The 20,880-nt window shown below is 53.2% G+C and overlaps 1 protein-coding gene across 1 annotated transcript; it reads right to left on the reverse strand.

The window, feature by feature from the left end:
* Nucleotides 1–2,108: 2,108 nt before the first annotated feature.
* LOC119112478 (CRISP/Allergen/PR-1) lies at nucleotides 2,109–19,881 on the reverse strand. Its single transcript, XM_037236679.1, has 8 exons — nucleotides 19,759–19,881; nucleotides 12,338–12,457; nucleotides 6,451–6,615; nucleotides 5,464–5,551; nucleotides 5,017–5,152; nucleotides 3,827–4,053; nucleotides 3,276–3,506; nucleotides 2,109–2,918 (listed from the first exon to the last, which is right to left on the reverse strand). The coding sequence occupies exons 2-8, from the start codon at nucleotides 12,443–12,445 to the stop codon at nucleotides 2,548–2,550; spliced, it is 1,326 nt and encodes a 441-aa protein (XP_037092574.1). The 5' UTR covers nucleotides 12,446–12,457; nucleotides 19,759–19,881; the 3' UTR covers nucleotides 2,109–2,547.
* Nucleotides 19,882–20,880: the final 999 nt, after the last annotated feature.

Below are 20,880 nucleotides of genomic sequence, written 5' to 3' on the forward strand. Positions count from 1 at the left end.
TACATTATTGATATCATTTTACCCGGTATGGGTCTACTACATCGTGAACACAGTATCCATAAAACTGTGTATTTATCCACTCCACGCTATCAACAAAGTGGTCCAAGCAGATGATTCAAAACATCTCATCGAAATAAATAAATGCGCAAAAGAAAAAGCAATCAACTGCACAACGCGCGACGGACAAGAGCCAAATCCTAAATACTGCGGCAGCATTGCACGCGCTAAGTGGCGCTTACAACCATGACTTGGTGCATCAAGTCACATTCCGCCTCGGATCGCACACTGCCATTAAAAAAACAAAAACGCTTAGTCGCATCGCTCATCAGTCACATCAGTTGTGTCTCTATGTGCGCAGATACTAAGCCCTCGCCGGAAGAACATTGTCACATGTGAGCCGGACGTCGGTGCTCACAGGTCCCGGGACGTCGGTGCTGACAGGTCCCGGGACGTCGGTGCTGACAGGTCCCGAGACGTCGGTGCTCACAGGTCCCGGGACGTCGGTGCTCACAGGTCCCGAGCTATCTAGAAACGCTCAACAAGCTGGAGCGGATGGTGACATGATATAGCTAGTGTCGAACGGCAGCACATTTGTGCCACTAAAAACCAGTACATGTTCCCTTTCATAGCCCAAATGAGGTCGATGGCGGTGCGAACTTGATGAATCTAGGCCTCTCTGTGTTAAGACCCGTGCGCGGTGACAGTGAGGAAGGCTGCATTGTATAGCACTTCGCCACCCTCAGTGATACGCCGATTGTAACCCATAAAAGAACGTGGCCCGTGGAAAGTCAAATTGGTTCATATGCATCAGGTATTGTGTGTGTAATGCATGGGCCAAACACGGTAGCTTAAGAGCTAGCTGAACGGCTCTGGATAGCACTTGTCGAAATGTATCTAACATCCTTGAATGTAACCTGGGAGGTGGGAACTGGGCGTTGAGGGATACAATTTTGAAAAAGTATTCAGTGGGCGCACTTGGTCCGGTTCTGTATTTACAGAATCGCATCACTATGTGTTGTGGAGTAGTCATTTAGGCTATGTAAACTGCAGAAAATGCGTACCACCTAAAATTTGAACTCAAGACACAAGCAACATGACCTCTACACGAAGGTCATTACGTGTAACCTGTGCATTACCTGTGGAATGCAGTGTCTTCAAAGTTAATGGGCTATGTGAGATGTTGCCATCTCAACTTCTAAAAACCTTAACAACATGCCTTCATTGTCTTTGAAGTTATTTTCGAGAACGCTTGGTCGCGATGTGAGGGCTCCATTGTCCAGCGAGGGTTAATAGACCAGTATACCGACAAGTTTTCAGCTGGGTTTGAGTGTTTATGCTGCCTCCTATAAATGTACACTGAAAACGGTGTGTCATGCGATAGTAGCTGCACATAGTAGTGCTGTTCCGAAGTAGCTTAAATAATATGCATAGTGCTATGGAGCAAACACACCGTCGAGATGACGCGACTGTCGCTTACATAGTGTATTCAGGATAAATATCGCTGTATGTGTCTGTCGGAGTCAGTCAATGAACAAAGCCGCACCCGATCGGACGTGTGTCGGTGCAGAGTGCCGCCCCAGCGAACGAAGCACCAGGGACCGGACGGTATCACGACACTGCACCTAGGTATAGACGTAATAAGCTAGGCGATAGGCCAAACATGTCTCCGCTAATCGGGTAAAGGACTGATGTAAAAGTTTCAGATTAATGCAAGAGAAACATCAAAAGAGTTGGGCACCAGTGTCGGCCATTTGCTTGATCTCGCCTTTTCAGCAAAGCTTTCTGGCGAATCACAAAGGTTGAAGGCAACACATTTCAGCTACAGATAATTGTGTGTGATTTATAGGAAAGTTGGTATTAAGTAGTCGCAACGCTTGCTGCTCACAAGCCTGGCACAGGTTGTATAGGTTGAAAACCATCGCCCACATTAAATGCAGCCTGTAGATGAGAACAGCTTGCGTTGACTGAGATATCGTCTGCTGGTGTCATGAGCTGTGTACATTGATGATGCTGACGGCTGCATGGATTACCACCGCTCTGTCTTGTTTAGAGCCATCTCGACTCGTTAAGGCTGCTGAGGTGGGTGGGGGGGGGGGGGGGGGGGGGGCGGGGGCGATTTGTGGCGGCACAGGTTACTCTCGGCCGTCTGCCGCGCACATTAAAAACCAGCTGTGCTGAGAAGTAGGTACAGAGATGCAGAGTGTAGTGTATAGTATGGGGTGCAGACGAATCGCATCGTTTAAGGCGCAGGACAATCATATTAAAACAACCATCTGAGCACCTACCAAATAACCTGCAGAAATGCAGGTAACCAACCAGAAAACCCCTACAGAAATGCAAGTAATGGTCAAGCCTGTCTTTTTCCAAATTCGACGGGCTGACACTAACAGCAATGAACTTATCCAGTGCACTGGAGCAGTGCATTAAGACGAGCGACGCTGCCGCCCTCTCATCTACGTAGCAGTCCTATAGCCTCGGCATGGTCATCATAAATGGCGCCCGCCTCCCTCTGCGCCGTCGGCCGTGCGCTGTGTGCGCACCGCCGTCTCACGGGCTGCGAGCGCACGGTCCGGAGGTGACTTTGACGTCGTCCAGCGCCAGTACGGTGGCCTGACCGAACGCGAAGCTGGGTACGGCTGCAGAGAAGCGGAGCCGGCCCGGCTGCGAGACTTCCTCCAGCTGGACCCGGCCGCGCCGCATCTGACCGCGGGCGTTGGGCCTCACCACGCGCCGCGCGGCCCGGCCGCCAGTCAGCGGCTCCAGCGACACCAACAGGTCCACGGGGCTGCTGCCGCGCAGCTCGTACTTCATGTAGGCGAACGTGACGCAGACGGTGCCGCTGCGCGGCGGCTGCACGCGACTCTGGAACGTCAGCTGGCTCGACCTGCCGAACGTCACAGCCGTGCCCAGGATCCGGCCTGCGGGGTGAGGTGCAGAGGTCAGGTGACGGCGGCCGACACGAGATAGCGGACCAAGCGGACAAGTAATGGAGATCTCGCGCCTTTTTAACATGTTCATAATTGCTTACGTTACTAAGCAGCTGCAGTGTTCAAATGCATATCAAAGTTAAATTATTCCCGTCCATACTCGGTGCAAAAATTTTCGCCACGGCACAGGCACACAAGACTGGCAAAACTCATATTCGCAGAAATGGCTCAACTGCCTAAGAGACTAGCACTGCCCCCCCCCCCCTCCCCCACTACCCCCCCCCCCCCCTCCCGTTGCAGCCCGGTCGCACCTGATCAGGGCGGCACCTGCCCTCATCAGTCACTCACGCTGCGCCGAGCTGGTGCGGATGATCTTCCAGGTGGACCCGGCGTACTTGACGCTGCATCCGTCGCGGTCGAGGTCGCAGCTAAGGAGAGTGGTGGCCGGAGCCGGCCGGCGCGGCGGTGCGGTGGCGGTCGGCCGCGGCCGCTGCGCCGTGGGCGGGCGCCGCGTAGGCGGTCTAGCCGTCGGCCTGACCATCGCCGCAGGGGTGGTCGCCGGGAGCGTTGCGTCCTCCGCTGTACACGAAGACGCATTCACGTGGTCAGATGCGGCGACATAAGAACACAGGTGGCTTGATCATTTCGAACGCTCCCGTATTTTTCTTCTCTTACCTCGTTAGCTATATGGAAAGCAGTGTTGTTTGTGGCCATATTGCATTGTATTGTTAAAAAATATTGTGCCAGGAAGATATACAACTAGCAACTAATTCATGGGAAATGTGGGTGTGCAGTCATTTATATCATTCTGAGAATACAAACCATGTCCTCTAGAACGATTTTGTGTCCCTCCCTTACCATCACATTTTCACGGGTGGGTATCAGAACGGCCTACTCACTGCAGATGCCCGGAAACTCTCTGGAGCATGTGGTGCCGCTGGGGCAGTTGCTGCAGGCGGCGCCCCTCTCGTACATCTGGCCGCGCTGGAAGTTCCCGGCCGCGCCGTAGTTGCACACGTACAGCTTGGTCCACCAGGGTCCCTCCTTGTACAGGGTGTAGCCACAGCCGATGCGGGTGGTCTCTGCCCACACCATCTGAGTGTAGTGGCCGATGCTGGTCTCGAATCTGCGCAGAAAATTCGATGTCAGGACGTGGCCGCACATGAGCGGAGGAAATGGGGTATTCTAGCTAGCTAAAAATGAAAGTGTGAATTAAATCATTGCACTAATCTGAAACTTCACATGCAGTCCAGGATATTGAAAAATCATAGGTGTGGGACGTTGCTTTCAGCAGCAGTCTGTGCATTTCAGTAATGGCAGCACAGCATCATTAACATAAGTTGATGAACCCTTGACACGCTCGCGAATTCAGTAGTGAAACCAAAGCTGGACTTCTACTCCTAGGAGTGGTGCCAAGATGATGAAAAGCTAAGACGGGTGCCAAATCGAATGGTTTAGTATTGCAGTAATTAGTGGGGTTTCGCGGTCTGCGGCTCTCTACGCCGTCATTGGAATGACGTACCTTTACACCAAATCCCTTCACAAATACAACACGTATGAATGGACTGTCAAGATGTAAGCACGATTGCAAGTGCTAGTAAACCCATATTTCAGCGTTCTCATGTCCAGGATATTGCATATATGTCCAGGATAATATATATATATATATATATATATATATATATATATATATATATAGTATATATATATATATGTGTGTATGTGTGTGTGTGTGTGTGTGTGTGTGGTGTGTGTGTGTGTGTGTGTGTGTGTGTGTGTGTGTGTGTGTGTGTGTGTGTGTGTGTGTGTGTGTGTGTGTGTGTGTGTGTGTGTGTGTGTGTGGTGTGTGTGTGTGTGTGTGTGTGTGTGTGTGTGTGTGTGTGTGTGTGTGTGTGTGTGTGTGTGTGTGTGTGGCAGGATGTCGTGCTGTGCGCCCATGCAGTTTCCAGGGCTGCCTTCTGATGGAGTGTCGCAGTCTCCCCACCTGTGTTGTTAAGCATCGCACCGTACCGCGCGGACCGGCGCTGTGTGGCGCAGTCCCCGCCCGCCTGACCACGTTGCGCGCTCACATGAGCTCTGCGCCACTCACACGAACGGCTCGATGCGCTGCGGGTCGAACATGGCCACCTCGTCGTACCAGGCGTACACAGCCCGCTTCCATTCGGGTGCGTTCTCCAGCCGCGTGCTGGACGAGCTGTACAGGTTCTGGCCCACCTTGAAGCGCGCTGAAAGGCACGACCGTCACAGTCGTCACGTCTGTGGAGTTCGCCACCTGACGACGATCCAGCCAACCGAGCCAGCCACCTGATGGCGCTGCTGAGAACTAAACCCGCCAGCTGACGGCGCTGCTGAGAATCAGGCCAGCCGCAACAGATGTGTGCGTGAAACTGACGATCATGACGCAGAGGAGCGTGGTACAAGATAGAATCACACATTACGTCACCGGCCTTATGTTCCAGCTGGTGGCCAAGCCCAGCATTCATCCTACAATGAGGACTACAGTCACGGCAGAGCAGAGCAGAGCAGGGTAACTCACCAACTCGTTTGCAATCGCGACAGTCGTGCTGGAACACGCACTGTTCAGCATGCCGCTGAGCGCCCCTCGCCAACTCCTCGTCCCACTCCTGCGTACAGTCACAGTCGAGAGCATGTCAAGACAACGGCCAGCTCCTTGCCGCACCCATTACACCCGCCCATCAGGGAACTGCCCGGCGGATTAAAGACGCCTCAGCCGGGCGGATATATTGTAAGTGATGCAAAAATCAGCTGGAGATGTGTGACAGAACCACGAAATGTGTTAGCGACCCAAAATCCAGCAGTTGCTAATGATCAGAGACCGCTGGCCAGTAGCAACGAGATGACTGCCTTCCCTGGTGGCAGAAATAGAGAGAGCACTTCGTGTTATGTCCGCTAGGTGGCTAATTTGCACCAGCGGCCACTACCACTTGTTCGGTTTCCAAATCAGACTGCAACCCGCCCATTGGCACTATCGGCCGATGTGAGAATTGATGGTGATCGAGTGTGATAACATCGTAATCTGATGACAGCGCACCATGCGAGATAGGTGGCATCATTAGTGCACGGGGAGGCACTCAGTGGTTCCTGGCCAGTAGGCATGGTGCGAATCTGCTCGCTTTAGTCAGGCTTATGATTGACTTATGATCACCGATCTTGATTCACTTTGTCAACAAGCAAGATGTGGCGCAAAGGTCAACGCTGCTGAGCGGTGGCAAGTGTAATGATCAACGACTCGTTAGATAAGTGACAACCATTCAAAGACTGAATTGGCGTTCAATGGGCCTGTTTCCTCTCACCATCCGTGCACTGTAAAAGTCACCGTCACACTCCCCAGTATTGGTACGCCACGTTAGCGAGGAGAGAAGGGTGGCCTCTGAGCCATAACGCGGCCACAAATGGTGCCGGGCCGCCCGCCGCGAGCAGCCGGCGGTCGTGTGAGACGCGCGTCGGCGGCGCTCCGTCGGCGGCGGCGGCCTTGACGGCGACCTCCGCTCCGCTCTCTCACCAGCTGTCGCATGTTGGAGGCGGACGGCTGGGCGAACGACTTGCCGCGCGTCTCGCGGCCGTTGGCCACCTTGGACCGCAGCCGGTTGTGCTCGGCCACGATGTATTTGGCCTCCTGCGCGCTCACCTGGCGCGCCTGCAGCTGGTCGCAGGCTGGTCCGGGGCCCTGGAGAGAGGCAGAGAGAGAGAGAGAGAGAGAGAGAGAGAGAGAGAGAGAGAGAGAGAGAGAGAGAGAGAGAGAGAGAGAGAGAGAGAGAGAGAGAGAGAGAGAGAGGGTCAGATGACGTGCGGCACGTTCCGGCGCAGCACGCAGCCGCACGCACGTGCTGCGGGGCGCCACGTACCCTGGGCGTGGTCCGATGCGCCGTTAAACTGCATCGCATCACGAAACGCGTCACGATGACGGTCCGCTCGCCAAACAAAATGAACCCCCATCGGAATCGAGCCCGGATGAGCCCATGAAATTATTCGTTTTTGCAAAGCCACATAAGACCCAGAATGTTAATAATATGCGATGAAGACTGACTATTTAACTAAATATACGAAGACTAATTATTATAATGCGGTCCAATTCATTCCTGAAAGTTGTCCACCAGAAATAGGCTTCTGGCCCGGCCGGGCAGAGGTCGGTGACCCAGGGCACCCGCCAGACAGCCAGCACAGGACGTGGCCCGTTGGCCGTTCCGTGTCCGCTGACGACCAGCCGACAGTCGCAGGTCTGTCATTCCGTGTCCGCTGACGACCAGCCGACAGTCGCAGGTCTGTCATTCCGTGTCCGCTGACGACCAGCCGACAGTCGCAGGTCTGTCATTCCGTGTCCGCTGACGGCCAGCCGACAGTCGCAGGTCTGTCATTCCGTGTCCGCCGACGACCAGCCGACAGTCGCAGGTCTGTCATTCCGTGTCCGCTGACGACCAGCCGACAGTCGCAGGTCTGTCATTCCGTGTCCGCTGACGGCTGGATGGCACTCGCACCTGGCGGCCGGCGTTGTGAAGACGGCGCCGGACGGCCCGTCCAAGTCACGTTTTCCAATTACACCGTGTGACGACACGAGCGGCGTGCCCGTTCGGCGGTGGCGCGCGCCGGCGGCGGCTAATTGTTCTCCGCTCTACGCCTGGCGTGCTTTCGGTGCCATCGTCCAGCGGCCTGGCTGGGCGACGGCGGCGCCTGAAGCCGCCACGGGAGGAACGATGGCGACGTGCCTGCCGACGGCCCCGGACCGCCACGAGCGCGGCACCAACGGCCGGCCAGCAAACACCGCCGGAACCTGGCTGCGTATGGTGAAGCAAGGGTCTGAGCAGCGTTCATTGGTCACGCAAGTTCATTTACCAGCCCGATTATATGCCAGTTTGGGTTCTTCCCTCTATGCATAAACATTCCACCAATGTAAGTATCGATGAGACCCAGTCACTTGTGGTGCGTGTGCTCACATGGCGTGATTTGTAGGTGCTTAAGTTCGTAGTTTCCTTTTTATGAGACTGAGGCCAGGTCACGTTTGTTGAATAGCCGACTGAGCTTTCGGTCGGCCTGCAGCGTCCCCCCGTGACCCGCTCGCATGACCTTTTGCACCTGGAATGGGTGGGCTGCAACCACGGCCATGCGATAAGGGACAGGCCAGTTTGGCTTGTCCTGTTGTGGCCCGTGTCGGTCAGGCCGTCGGCGCCGGGTATACGTCCGCGGCCCAGCCCCGGAAGCCGGGCGGCGAGGGACCGGTCGTCCGGTCGACCTCGGTTCCCCCTCCGTCAGATGAGGTGCGATAGCCCTCAGCCAGGCGGCTTGACGGCCGACCATCCAGCCAAAGCTCGGCAGGGCTGCTGTGGCGCGGCTGTCGCAGCGTCGCATCAGCTTCTCGCTGCGCCGCAGCAGCTTCTCGCTGCGCCGCTCGAGCACATATGGTTGGGCGCCATGATGAAGCCGCACACGATCCCACGCCTACACACACCCGCCAGTTGCTCATATGCCAGGGTGGTCTTACAAGGCTGACTCGTCCTGGACAGACGAGAATCTAGGCCATGCAGAGCTCCCACATCCAGCGGCTACGCTGCTTTAATTACGTGTCCCACTGCTAAATTTGCTGCGATTTCGTGACGCCATTCTGTCAGTGGCGGCCTCAGGCGTCTGGCGACAGTCCTGTCGGCCTTGCTGTGATCCGACCGGCACCGGCAGCGCCGCGCTCCCCGATCTTTGGCCGGAGACGAGGCGGCCCGAGACGCGCACCAAACGAGACTTGGCCACGACGCCACACAAGTGGACCTGATGAGAGTGATCACTCTGACCATGTCTTAGTCGCCTAGACTCTGAACAAGCCAGAGTGGCGAGAAGCCCAGCGCACAGAGCAACTGCTATATGCACTGGACCGGGCTGGTATTCGCGTCAGTCGAAACTGGCGCTGCCCTGCCGTCCCGACGGCGTGGCAAAACAGCCGCAGCTCTCGAAAGGAACCAACAGTGACGTGCCGCCGGCACCGCGCGTCGCACGCCCGCGGCGACGTCGCCAGCAGTGTGGCCGGCCGCGCACCCCATCGGCGGCGTCGGTCGGCCCTCCAGGCGTGACCCCAGAGAGCCGGGTTGACGGCCACAGCCGGCTGGCTACTGTTCTCAGTTCGCCAGTGCAGCCCACACCCTGCCATGCCGCACTAGCATATGGCCGAGATGGTATCGCCAGCAGACAGCAGCCTGCGGCCACCGATTGCACATCCAAAGGCATATGGCCGAAAAATGAGCCGCCTTTGGTAGCCGTTCATATGGCAAAATCATTAGCCCAATTTCGCAACATCACATACAACAGCCGCCTGCGTCACTGGGACCGATAATGATTGGTACCGCCTAATTCTAATTGGTGTCGTGTCGTCACCTCACTGTATGGCATTCCGACTGGCCATTGCTTAAATAGTTGCCATTTCCAACTTAACTAGTAGCAAAGTCAAATTTCAAATATGTCATCAGATATAGCAGAAAGCTGGAGCATTTTGGAAGCCTTCAATTGTTTTGGAAAAGCATGCACGAGCAAGCAAGCAGTCTCAGCCTCCGGCCACAGGGTCGCTGACTGGCTTCAGCCTCCGGCCACAGGGTCGCTGACTGGTTTCAGCCTCCGGCCACAGGGTCGCTGACTGGTTTCAGCCTCCGGCCACAGGGTCGCTGACTGGTTTCAGCTTCCGGCCACAGGGTCGCTGACTGGTTTCAGCCTCCGGCCACAGGGTCGCTGACTGGTTTCAGCTTCCGGCCACAGGGTCGCTGACTGGTTTCAGCCTCCGGCCACAGGGTCACTGACTGGTTTCAGCCTCCGGCCACAGGGTCACTGACTGGTTTCAGCTTCCGGCCACAGGGTCGCTGACTGGTTTCAGCTTCCGGCCACAGGGTCGCTGACTGGTTTCAGCCTCCGGCCACAGGGTCGCTGACTGGTTTCAGCCTCCGGCCGCGCGGCGGCAGCTGTCACCAGCCGCCTGTGCAGGCTGCCATGGACCAGGCCCCGCGACCGTCCTGTCCCCAATGTAACGTGACCGACTGCCGCTCGCGCCGAGTAGAACGCACGCCACCCGCACGGAGTAGATTTGCCCTCCGAGCCGAAGGTGCTGCCTTCCTGGTAGAAGTTTGGATCTGGCTAGACATAGCCGGATTAGACGTGTCTGATCAGACCGTATAGCGAGTTGTCTGAAATGCTTCTTCAATAACCCAGAATTTCTACACAAAAATGTGTTTTTCATCAAATTATTCCATTACGCTCTTCACTTATCACTACTTAGGTTCAAATTAACGTTACCAATTATTTCGTTTTAACCATCTGCATCCAAAGAATTTGTTCAGCAGACTTCACGACAACTTTGTTCGTGACAAGTTAAATGACCATTTGCAATACCCTGCTTTGATAGAAATCCATTGATTAAAACATTCCAAGCCAGCTTCGGCTTTGGCTTCGGCGTATAGCCCCCTCAGCCGTTAGCAGCGCTAAAGCCACGCCGTCATCCATGCGACAGATTCCTCGCACCACTCAAACGGGTTGGCTCGCTGGACGGGGGTACACAGTCGCTGCTACACTAAAGGTGAACTAGTGCCGTTTACAGCTTTTGCTGTTGTTTCAGGCTTTGGATTTAATCTACATTAATTGCTAGTCGCATGCCTTGGCTGTCCCCGGTACAATTTGCAGTTACATGTTACGTGATTTTAGTTCTGCGCATTCACTGCGGTGTTTTTTCCATGTCTCTATGGGAAACATACGCTTTCTCTCTAAAGGAAGCAGGAAGGGAGCAGGAAGGGAGCAGGAAGGGAGCAGCATGCATATCGCACCGCCTGCAACAGCCGGGCCGCAATTTGCACGTGCGGAATGCCCGATCCCATGTCAGCTGCGCGGCGTGTTGCGGCCACGGCAGCGGTGCGGAATGCGGCACCTGCCGGCGGCGGCCAATTCGCTGCGGCCCCCGCCAGTGCGCCGGCGACCACAAACGGCCCGGCGCCCAGGCGCCGCGTGCGTCTGCACCTCAGCTGGCGTGACGGCTTGACGACACTTGAGGGTGTCGAGCCACACTGCCTAACCGATGGGCGGCCGTCGCTGCTGACGCGCACTCCCTAAAGCATCGGCAATGGTGATGCGCTGTGACAGTCTAAGCGGTCCGTGAACCCTTGATTGTTCGAGAAGTTAACAGGGACAGAAATACTGATTAACTACCGGTAGCTGGCATTTCTACAGACATGGGGCGTAATACGGGGTAGTGAGCATTTACCAGCAAAACAGGAGAATATAGCAAAAAGAAACAAACCAGAGGTCAAACGTTAGTGAAAATGCGTCTGCGGCTAACATGGTGCGATTCATTCAAATCTTAATTTTATGCAGATATGTCAAGTTTGACATGCAATTACACTTCGTCGGCATCATCACATCTATGAACAGTTGCAAGCAATATTATCGAAACTATTCTCGTTGCGAATGCATTTCGTGTGGTGTGCCAGTGATCAATTTTGATAATAAGCGTACTCTATTAGCTCATGTACGTGATTGCACTGTCTGGGACCTTCCACCACCACTTTGTTGACAAAGCTGATTCACAATATTGTCGGTGTGAAGGGAATGGGCGACACCGATTTCGATGGCCTCTGAAGCATCTCGTGTTGATTGTCCCTGCTTGACTGAAGAAATGTCCCACGGTGAGTGGTCCCGTTCCCAGTTCATGTTCGGCAACCGCAACCATAAAGTTCCATACCGTAGACGGTAGTTAGTAACTGCATCACTCTTATCACTGTCATTGCGGGGTAAACACGTCATTGCCGCACTGCATAGCAGCACGATTACGGTGATTGGATTAACTTCGACTTTTCATTTCATTGTAATCCAGATGACTTCCGGCAGACTGATGTTTCGGTGCCTGGCTCGGAAACGATTACATCAACAGCGCCTGAGGTCAGCCGTGGCGCGTCGCTGAGAATCGAATACCAATCAACCACAGTATGGTACGCTGGATAATCTCCACACTTGCAAGCACTCAGTGTTGTTAACAGCTTTGGTCGTTATTTTTTGTTTAAGGTGTTTTCAAACTTACTTGCTTATCTCATGCTTTCAGTGACCCAGCTACACTTTTTTCTACGATGGAGGAGAAAAATTTCTTGTCAACTCTCCTAGCGCATTCATTACGGAGAGTTTTTGTGATGGCCTCCAAAGATGGCTCTTGCGGCTAACACTGGTTTTGTATACAGATTTTATACGCATAACGTGACGTAAAATGACGTTGTCGGTATGCATTAAACACTTCAGTCTTTGTCAAAACAAACAGCATGGCTTCCAGACCGGCTACCGATGGCAGTCCGCTGCAGCTGGTGCGCTCACTAGCAGCGACAAATCACGGCGGGATTCCGTTACTACCGCTACGTGGCCGAAACAGCGAAGGCAAGTGTACTCACCTGGAATTGGCAGAGCGTGTGCTTGGGAGTAAATCGGCAGTACTGGTTCTGCGCTCGTGCCACCACCACAGCAGCCGCGCAGAAAACAACGCTCCAGCCGCACCTCATCGTGATCAGGATCTGGGCAAAAACGGCACGGAGAACGTTACCAACAGGTGGCTAGCGTGCTGCGACGGCAGAGCACCGAAAACAAGCTTTGATTCGTGACGAACGCACCCACTTAATACATACTGTTGGTTTTCTTAGGGGCAAAGCGAGCGCTTACTTTGCATGCCTGTTTCAGAGTTAGTTTTTAAGTTAGGCTTGTTAGTCAGGTTAATAGTTGGCAACTATTGGTCTTGACGTTGCTGAAGCGTGCGCCATGATGTTGTACACGTCGCAGTGATGCAGGCAGCCAGTGCCATGTTATTGCGGATTATTCGTATATCAAATTTAAGGCATGGTGGATGTTGCGTAAAAGGCAGAAGGGGTCAAGAGAACATAACGCAGATCTCATAGGGATACAGTGAGAGGACAATGTGCACAAGTGCGATTTTCATATGGATGAGGCTGATAACACATTTTTGGCATTCATCATACGCGGATGGGCAGGACAGTGTCATTTAAAGATCATTAGGCTAGTGAAGAATATCAGTTCTAAATTTCGGTATCACTTTCTCTTTCAGTACACGAAGCCATTTTTTTTACTGATAATTTTGGCTTCAGACTGGGGGTCGAGGGGAAGGAAAAATGGGGAAAGGAGCCAGGCATCCACGCACCGTATCTTGTCAACTTGCAATCGACGCGGGATATCGTGGCACTTACGGATTTGCATGGTGCGCGTTTCGAGCATTGTTTCAGCCACCCCGTATAAACGACTACAACGCTGACTATTTGTAAAGCTCGTAACTGCGATAAAATGTGTGGATAATTATACATTAAAATGCGTTGTGACTGTTTGAAGATTAAAGCTACAGTAAAATATCTGTTTTGACTAAATTCAATCGTAAGGCAATGATCTGTCGATGTAACAGCCGCTTATTGCGCTCGCCTGGCCGCGGTACTGGGCAAGGGCTCCGCTGGCGCCTGAGATCAACTGACAGCGGGAAACTCACTCAAGTCGTTTGGCCGGCCAGCGTGGTAACAGTCGGCGACCTCGACAGCGCGCTCTGGGTCAGGGATTAGAGCGGAGCCTGCCACTGGGCCAGGGGCGGCGCAAATGAGGGCTGGGCCATCCCCTGTCCAAAACTCGTGAAACCCCTGGCGGCAGCGGCGACCATATTGTTCAGCGATAGCACCTCCAAAATCCCTGACTTGCCCCCCCCCCCCCCCACCTTCCCACCCCCACCCAAATCACCAGTTTGGACTCCATCGATGACAGCCACTTTGCAAGTAGATCGGCCGCGGTAACAGAGAACAGAGCCCTTGCTTAGCTGAACGGCGGTCTTCATTACCTCAACTTCGGTCAAACGCGCCGCACGTTTGATGGAGAGAGACACCGCGCTATGTTAGCCGGTTTGGTTCGTTGTTAGCTTGTTTGGTTCAGCCGCACTAGTTCTGCAGAGTGATTTAGTACACGTGCGGGACATCACTCCATCACGCAGGTTTACAGGCCCCTTTTGCATTCAGACGAGCGCGGGTGTATAATTATGTCGGGGAGGTGGCCCGAACAACTACAGCAAATGGAAACCCACGTAATGTTTGCGCCTGCTGCCTAGGCTCGGGCGCTTCATTTTGCGGCGGAACATTAAAACGAAGGTAATTTACTTGGCCTTGTAGGCCACCATTGAAGGCCAAAGATGCGGAACGTCTCTGAACGATGACATTATCGGCGCGGCAGTGGCGCTGCGTGCGCGGGCGACCACCACTCCGCTCCGCCTCAAAACTCCGCGGGCGTCTAGGCCGGATCTGCATCGCTTCCGGTCCCGCGTCGCTGAACACGGCTGAACAGGCAGAACGAGTTCAGCAGAGCCGAACGAACAGTACACCATGCGCGGCGGGAAGCCGGCGTCGGGGACACGCTCCAGCACCAGCCGCTGCGTGCGGATCAGCGGCAGCACCACCCGCTGTGTGCGGATCAGCTCCAGTACCGCCCACTGCGAGCGGGTCAGCTCCAGTACCGCCCGCTGCGTGCGGATTAGCGCCAGGCTCGGCTGCAGCGCACAGATCATCTCCAGTATCGGTTTCCGTGTACAGATTGGTGTCCGCCACCAGAGATAGCTCGCCGCCAGACCTGTGACGCGGACCGGTGCTGGCCGCGGGGCTGGGGGGCGCCGCAGCGGCTGCTGAGCGGCCCGGGCCGGCGGAGCGGCCGCGCCACACCACACCGGCGGCGTGCCGATCAAGCCACGCTGGGTGCGGCCGAGCGGGCGCAGCGGCCGGCTGGCTCCAGTGCCCGGCATGCACCGCAGCCATAAAGCACACCATCTGATAGCTCGGCACTCTGTGGTCAAGCTGTGCAATGGGATCCGAGATCTGCCGCTGGTTTTGCCGTAAGTTTGTGTTCGTGACAATGCTTTGGTTGTCCGATTCGCGTGGCTCTGCGGCAATATTCCTGTTAGCATCATTAGCGTGTTATATATATATATATTTCAAAAACCGAGACCTAAGGCAACAATGTCTGTTATTTGGAACAGCGCAACCTTGTAGTGAGTGCATTTTTCTTCATCGAAAATCGCTACGAATTTTCGTAATTTCCTTGCACGAGACTCTGATTAGCTATCGCCTGCGTACTCGTTTCTAGCAGCCAAGCAGCATTAAAATCACAGTTCTTTGCCGGAAAAAGATGAACATATGCACCCAGTTAACTACTGTACGATTGGTTACGAATTATTAAAGTTTACTGAGCCTTTATTTTTGAAATCAATACCAGACTTCAAGACGTTTCTATACACACGTTTTAACTGAAATGCTCTTAGTTGGCCCTGATATTATTAGAGCTCGTCGTGGGTTGCCTCTATCAATGCCACTCAATGCATGATGCGCATCAGACACTGCAATAGCAGAAGTGTATGCAAGATGCAAAATGTAGGGACAGCTCAAAGGCTCCCACCAAACACTTAGTTTAACTCGTGGCGGAAAATGACACGGCATGCTCCTGATTTACTTATGTTATTCTCGGCCGAATCAACGCATGTCACAAATTTGATTAGGTCGCACCACGTGCCTTCAAGGCTACTACTGGCCACAAGTTTTTCAATCTTTGTCTTCCCAAGGCCTGAACATTTAACATCTAAATTTATGTCGATAATATGCCAACAGTCACGCCAACAAAGCGTAACGCGGAAGTGCAAAATTGTCACAGATGCGACAACAAAGAAAAAGTTTCTCGACATATATTGAACGAATGGTGTATATGAAATCACCGAGGTTTCAGCTTTCGGACAGAAGCGGCTTACTTCGTACCGGCTGTACATTACGGCCGCTTCCAGCGAACTGCAGCGGGCCACCGGCGCCGGCCGCGAGGCTGCGGTCTGAGCGCGAGCCGCCAGCCGGCACGCACTTGTGAGCCGGGGAGTCCGCGACGCGCCGAACCCGACAACCTCCGGCGGAGAGAGAGAGGGGGAGAGAGAAAGGGAGAGAGAAAGGGAGAGGGGGCGGGAGAAGTAGAAGGAGAGAGAAAGAGAGAGAGAGAGAGGGAGAGAGAGAGAGGGAGAGAGAGGGAGAGAGAGAGAGAGCGAGAGCGAGAGAGAGAGAGAGAGAGAGAGAGAGAGAGAGAGAGAGAGAGAGAGAGAGAGAGAGAGAGAGAGAGAGAGAGAGAGAGAGAGAGAGAGAGAGAGAGAGAGAGAGAGAGAGAGAGAAGGGGAGAGGGAGTGAAGGTGTCGGCAGAACTGGGCCCAGGAACAACCAGAGGCTGTTACAGCTACTGTGGTCTGTCGAGTAAATGGAATCACTCCAGTAAAAACTGGGCCACGCTCATGGGCCTCACTAGCGCGTACCTACTGACACTTCCGTCCCATTTGTGTTGAGCCGTGGTCCGAATTTGATTGATCCTTGAAGGGCATCTGTCACAACTGCCATCGACAAAAGGCATTCAGATGGCGACCATAACTGAATGGTTTCGGAGGCATGGACTACTCTGCTCTTCCGTTCCGTGGCGTCAAATATTGTCGTCGCGCCTGACGTGCCAACATGTACTCGAAGATTTTGGAAGTTTCTTTAACATTATAAAAAATATCTGCGCTCTTCCACGTTATTATCGTGGAAGAGCGCAGATATATTATCCACGTGCAAGTCTATATTGGTATATGGCGACGACTTGGGCCCTGCAGTGACACGGTGACATGTGACGCGTTTGACGACACGTTGGCACATTCGCAAGTGATTACAAACCATTGAGGTGGCGTAAAACCCCGCAATGCGATCGCTTGCTGATAAATGTCATCGTGCTGCATGATCTGCTTACAAATTAGTAGATACGACATGTCTTAGAGCTGTTACGGAGTCAGGTGTGTGTTTTTTAGTTGTGGAATACATGTATATGAATAAACACATCCATTCCAGACATGTACGCCTTCCCTCTTTCTCCCTCTGAACCAGTGAAATGCTGGAACAAACTGTTCAACTGTCTACCATAAAGTCAGACAGCATTTGAATGTAAGCTCGGTTCTTGCCCCTCACAAGTGCATTTCGGCACGCTGCTGCGCCGCGCAGTCCGCTCCCTCCCTTCTCTCTTGCCCTATGTTACCTGTCTGAACTGCCAGCTGCCACGGTTTGTTGGGCTGGCGCGTCTGACTGCCGTTGACAGCTAGATGCGGTCAGCTGGGGATATCGCCGACCTCACAGACCACGCGTGCGTGCAATTCAGACATACATGCGCGCAGCCCGCAGTGAAGGGATGGTTGACGCATACTAGTAACATCAGAAACATTAAATACTTCATAATGTCGGCAGGGTTGATCTCTTGGCAAAGGGCTTGTAGAAGCTTTTGGAATCCAATCCGATTCGAATGTCGCCCTAGCAAGCCAACTGTGGACCTATGAGCCCTTCGCAATGAGCCCGGGGGAATGCTGCGTTCATTTACGTTCACTCCACAAGCGCTGGCGTTTATCATAGCCCCTCCTGACTTTTCCCAGTGATCCGGTCCGCAGCATGAACTAGATTCGTCTTAAGGATTTAGATGATATCAACCTTGTCGGAACCACGCTAGAAGCGGAATAAATTCCATTACGGATGCGTTTTCTCGCATTTCCCCGATGGCAGTTCGCCGCGACTAGCGCGCTGATGTGTTGAGGGTTTGGAAATGTAGTACGGTTTTCAACATGAGACAAATCCCTTTTGGCCAAGTGATGGTGAGATCAGAAATTCGCTTGTAGCTGATGCACATTCACATCCATAGGCTAGCTGCATACACATTGGCATTAACTGATCGGAGCATGGGCCTCGAACTCAACAGGCACGGCTAAAGGCCAAAGTCTCAAGGTCCATGGAACTCGATAAAAGCGTAAATATCCTATGCAATGTCAAACAGCTTTGACATACAGAGCGGCTGATAAACGCGTTTGCTTAAGTGAAGTTGTCATGTCGGTGCATTGGCACACGGGTCCTTTGACGGACGCTGCGTCAATGCAATGCGCGCTTCCATGTTTTCACATCGCTCTCGCTTTAGTCGCAGAACCTGTCCCCAGAAACAAGGTCTCGGTAAAGCTGCATAACAGTTCTTACGCTCCATTGATCATTGTCGTGGTTTAATGACACACTTGGAGCCTTGCGTCATCTATCATCGCAATGTCGCGCACTTATCGCCACGGAAAAAGACGCTGCCGGCCGTTCGCTTGATTCCCCAAGACTTGAAGGGTATCCTGCTGGCAAAATAACTGGTGGAGGATAGATTCGCCTACTTCGTACACTTAATTTCATGTTAGGATCGCTGTGGCTCCTGAGATGTGGCGTGATGAGATGTGATGCTTACATGAAAAAACAATCCAAAATAACCAATTGGCTTCAATTCAAGTGGCGCGCGAGCGGCCGCATTTTAGGGTTCTCATAGGCACGAATGCAGTCTCCTCACAGTAAAATCATGCAGATTCTGCTGCACTGCTATCCTAGGCTACTATGATTGCAAATTTTCCATCCATGTTCTGCAGATTTGTTGGTGGACTGAAATTTTCAATTAATTTGTCATGCATGTCAACGTCGCAGGAAAACTATTCTGTATCAAACACCATGCATGCAAACGACTTGAAAATATTGCAACACAATTTTTAAAGAATAAATAGGTGGCGTGAAATGTGGATGCAGATGGAGCATATAGAGCAAATAGCAATGTTTCCAAAACGATTTATGGGTACTCGCCTTCATTCTGAGTTCACCTTCATTGCTGATTCTTGTTCTAAACTTTCCCAATCAATTGGCAAAGCGCCAGGATTGCAGTTCCAGAGGAATGCGCAAAAGCCCCGGTCTTAGTACACTGACCTCACATTTGATATTGGCACAAGTGCCAGAGCGATGGCGCATTGGCGGGACCTTAAAGATATATGGGTATGTAATACCTAATGGATATTTGAGGTGTGTACTTTTGTAGCCCTACGCCGATGTTACAGTCAGGTGGGTATGTCACCAGTGACGGGTTTTGAAAATCCGGCTAACAAGGTTTGCATAGATGTTGCGCCAGCCAGAAACGGTTTTTATAACAAGCAAATTAAGGCACAAGTAGAGGCTGATTTTGATCACAGTTGACGGCTTCATCGAAACTATATGATATACTTACATAGTCCAAAGCTAGAAAAGTGGTAACTTATCGTACATTATTGCACTATTGGAGCTAGATAAATCCATGTTTGCGTGCTTGTTGCGCTAAGTGCTGCGGGGCCCGTATGACGCTATACTTATGGGTCCAAACATACACTGTCAGCAAAGGGCAGATTCGGACTGGCACGGGCTGTCAAAGCTGTGACATTTTGTTAACTTAAAACTGCATGCCGCTGTAATGATGGGTACGAGCATACACTGCCATCAAAGGGCTTATTAGCGTCGGGTCGTACTGTCAAAGCTGCGACATTTCGTTGACCTTAAAACAGGCCAGGCCTACAGCCTGGTGGCTTGTAAGCACACCAGAAAGATATGACCAGATCCAGCCCAATCACTCTTTCAGGCAAAGAATTCCCTCCACACTTCTGAAAAGGTTGGCAAGCCGCTTAAGGCTTTGTTTGCGATATCATAATAAATTCTTGCTCCTCCTGTGTTTACCTACAGCGTTCCTGGAGCTTAGCTGGAGCTTCTAGAGTGTGTTCCATCGTTTATTACAACTCCGAGACACTTAACCGATCATAGCGGTCTTTTGTGACTGACGTAGCTTTGCAGGACACTTTTACAGTCGGGAGACTACCCACGCGTAAGGAAACAGCGAGACAAATAGAAGCGTAAACTTAAGAAAATGCCTGTAAACTGGCCCACAAAACCGGCGCCTGTTCACGACGCGTGCAGTGATGGCCGCTACTCACGGTATGCTCGTCGTGTGGCGACCGCGTGCTCCGACGTCCTCCGTTCTGCTCGTGACCGAGTCGGCTTGATGTCTACCCCGCTGCGGTGCCGCTCGCTGCGTCGCACGTGCGCCACTGACTGTCGTCCGCGCTATGTCGGCTGCCGGCCGGCGCCTGCGCTTATGTATGACGAGTGGCGACGCGGCGAGCCCGCGACGTCACTCCGATCCGGCGGGGGCGGGGCAGAGCCAGCCAGGCACCCCCGGGGGCGGAGGGCGATGAGCTGACCTGTTGAAGATGTGGTGGTGATGGGGTCTCTAAGTCGGAAGGGAAGCTGACCCGGGGATGGCCGCTGTGTGGGTCCCATGCGTCCCACGCGGGTCCACGCGTGGGGCTCTGTGATATGTGGTGTAAATTAGCGGCATTGAAATGTCTTGCTCGGCTGCGTACTCACGGGTTAATATAAACAAAATTGCTTCTCCAAAAATATATTAGCCATCGTGACAGTGTTACACGTCACTTCAATTGCTTAAAGTTGAGTTCATTTAATTCATCTGGCATTGAATTCACCCCAAGTTATTTCATTTTCTCGCAAAGAAGCTGACGCCCATTGTTATCTGACAACCTTGAACTGATGCAGATGCATGATGTTGGGTATTTATGCCGCAGTGTCTGGTTTGCATCCTCTTTACGCGGTGTGGCCCTTGGCATACCAGATCAGAACCAGCATAAGGAAAAGGTCAGACCAGGTCTCGCCGGAGCCAGCGCAATGCACGGGCTCATCAGGACTAGCGCAGCCCTGTCAGCTCTAGCGGAGCTGTAGAGCAGGACCCTCTCCTCTGGAGCCAATGTAGCGGCCAGTCTGATCAGAGCCGGCACAGCGATCTCCCCCACCAGAGCCAGCGGAGCTGTAGCGCAGGAGCCCCCTCCTCTAGAGCCAGTGTAGCGGCCAGTCTGATCAGAGCCGGCACAGCGATCTCCCCCACCAGAGCCAGCGGAGCTGTAGCGCAGGAGCCCCCTCCTCTAGAGCCAGTGTAGCGGCCAGTCTGATCAGAGCCGGCACAGCGATCTCTCCCACCAGAGCCAGCGGAGCTGTAGCGCAGGAGCCCCCTCCTCTAGAGCCAGTGTAGCGGCCAGTCTGAT

Source organism: Pollicipes pollicipes, unplaced genomic scaffold (genome assembly GCF_011947565.3).
Source record: "Pollicipes pollicipes isolate AB1234 unplaced genomic scaffold, Ppol_2.1 Scaffold_7261;HRSCAF=8764_pilon_pilon_pilon, whole genome shotgun sequence".
NCBI lineage: Eukaryota > Metazoa > Arthropoda > Thecostraca > Pollicipedomorpha > Pollicipedidae > Pollicipes > Pollicipes pollicipes.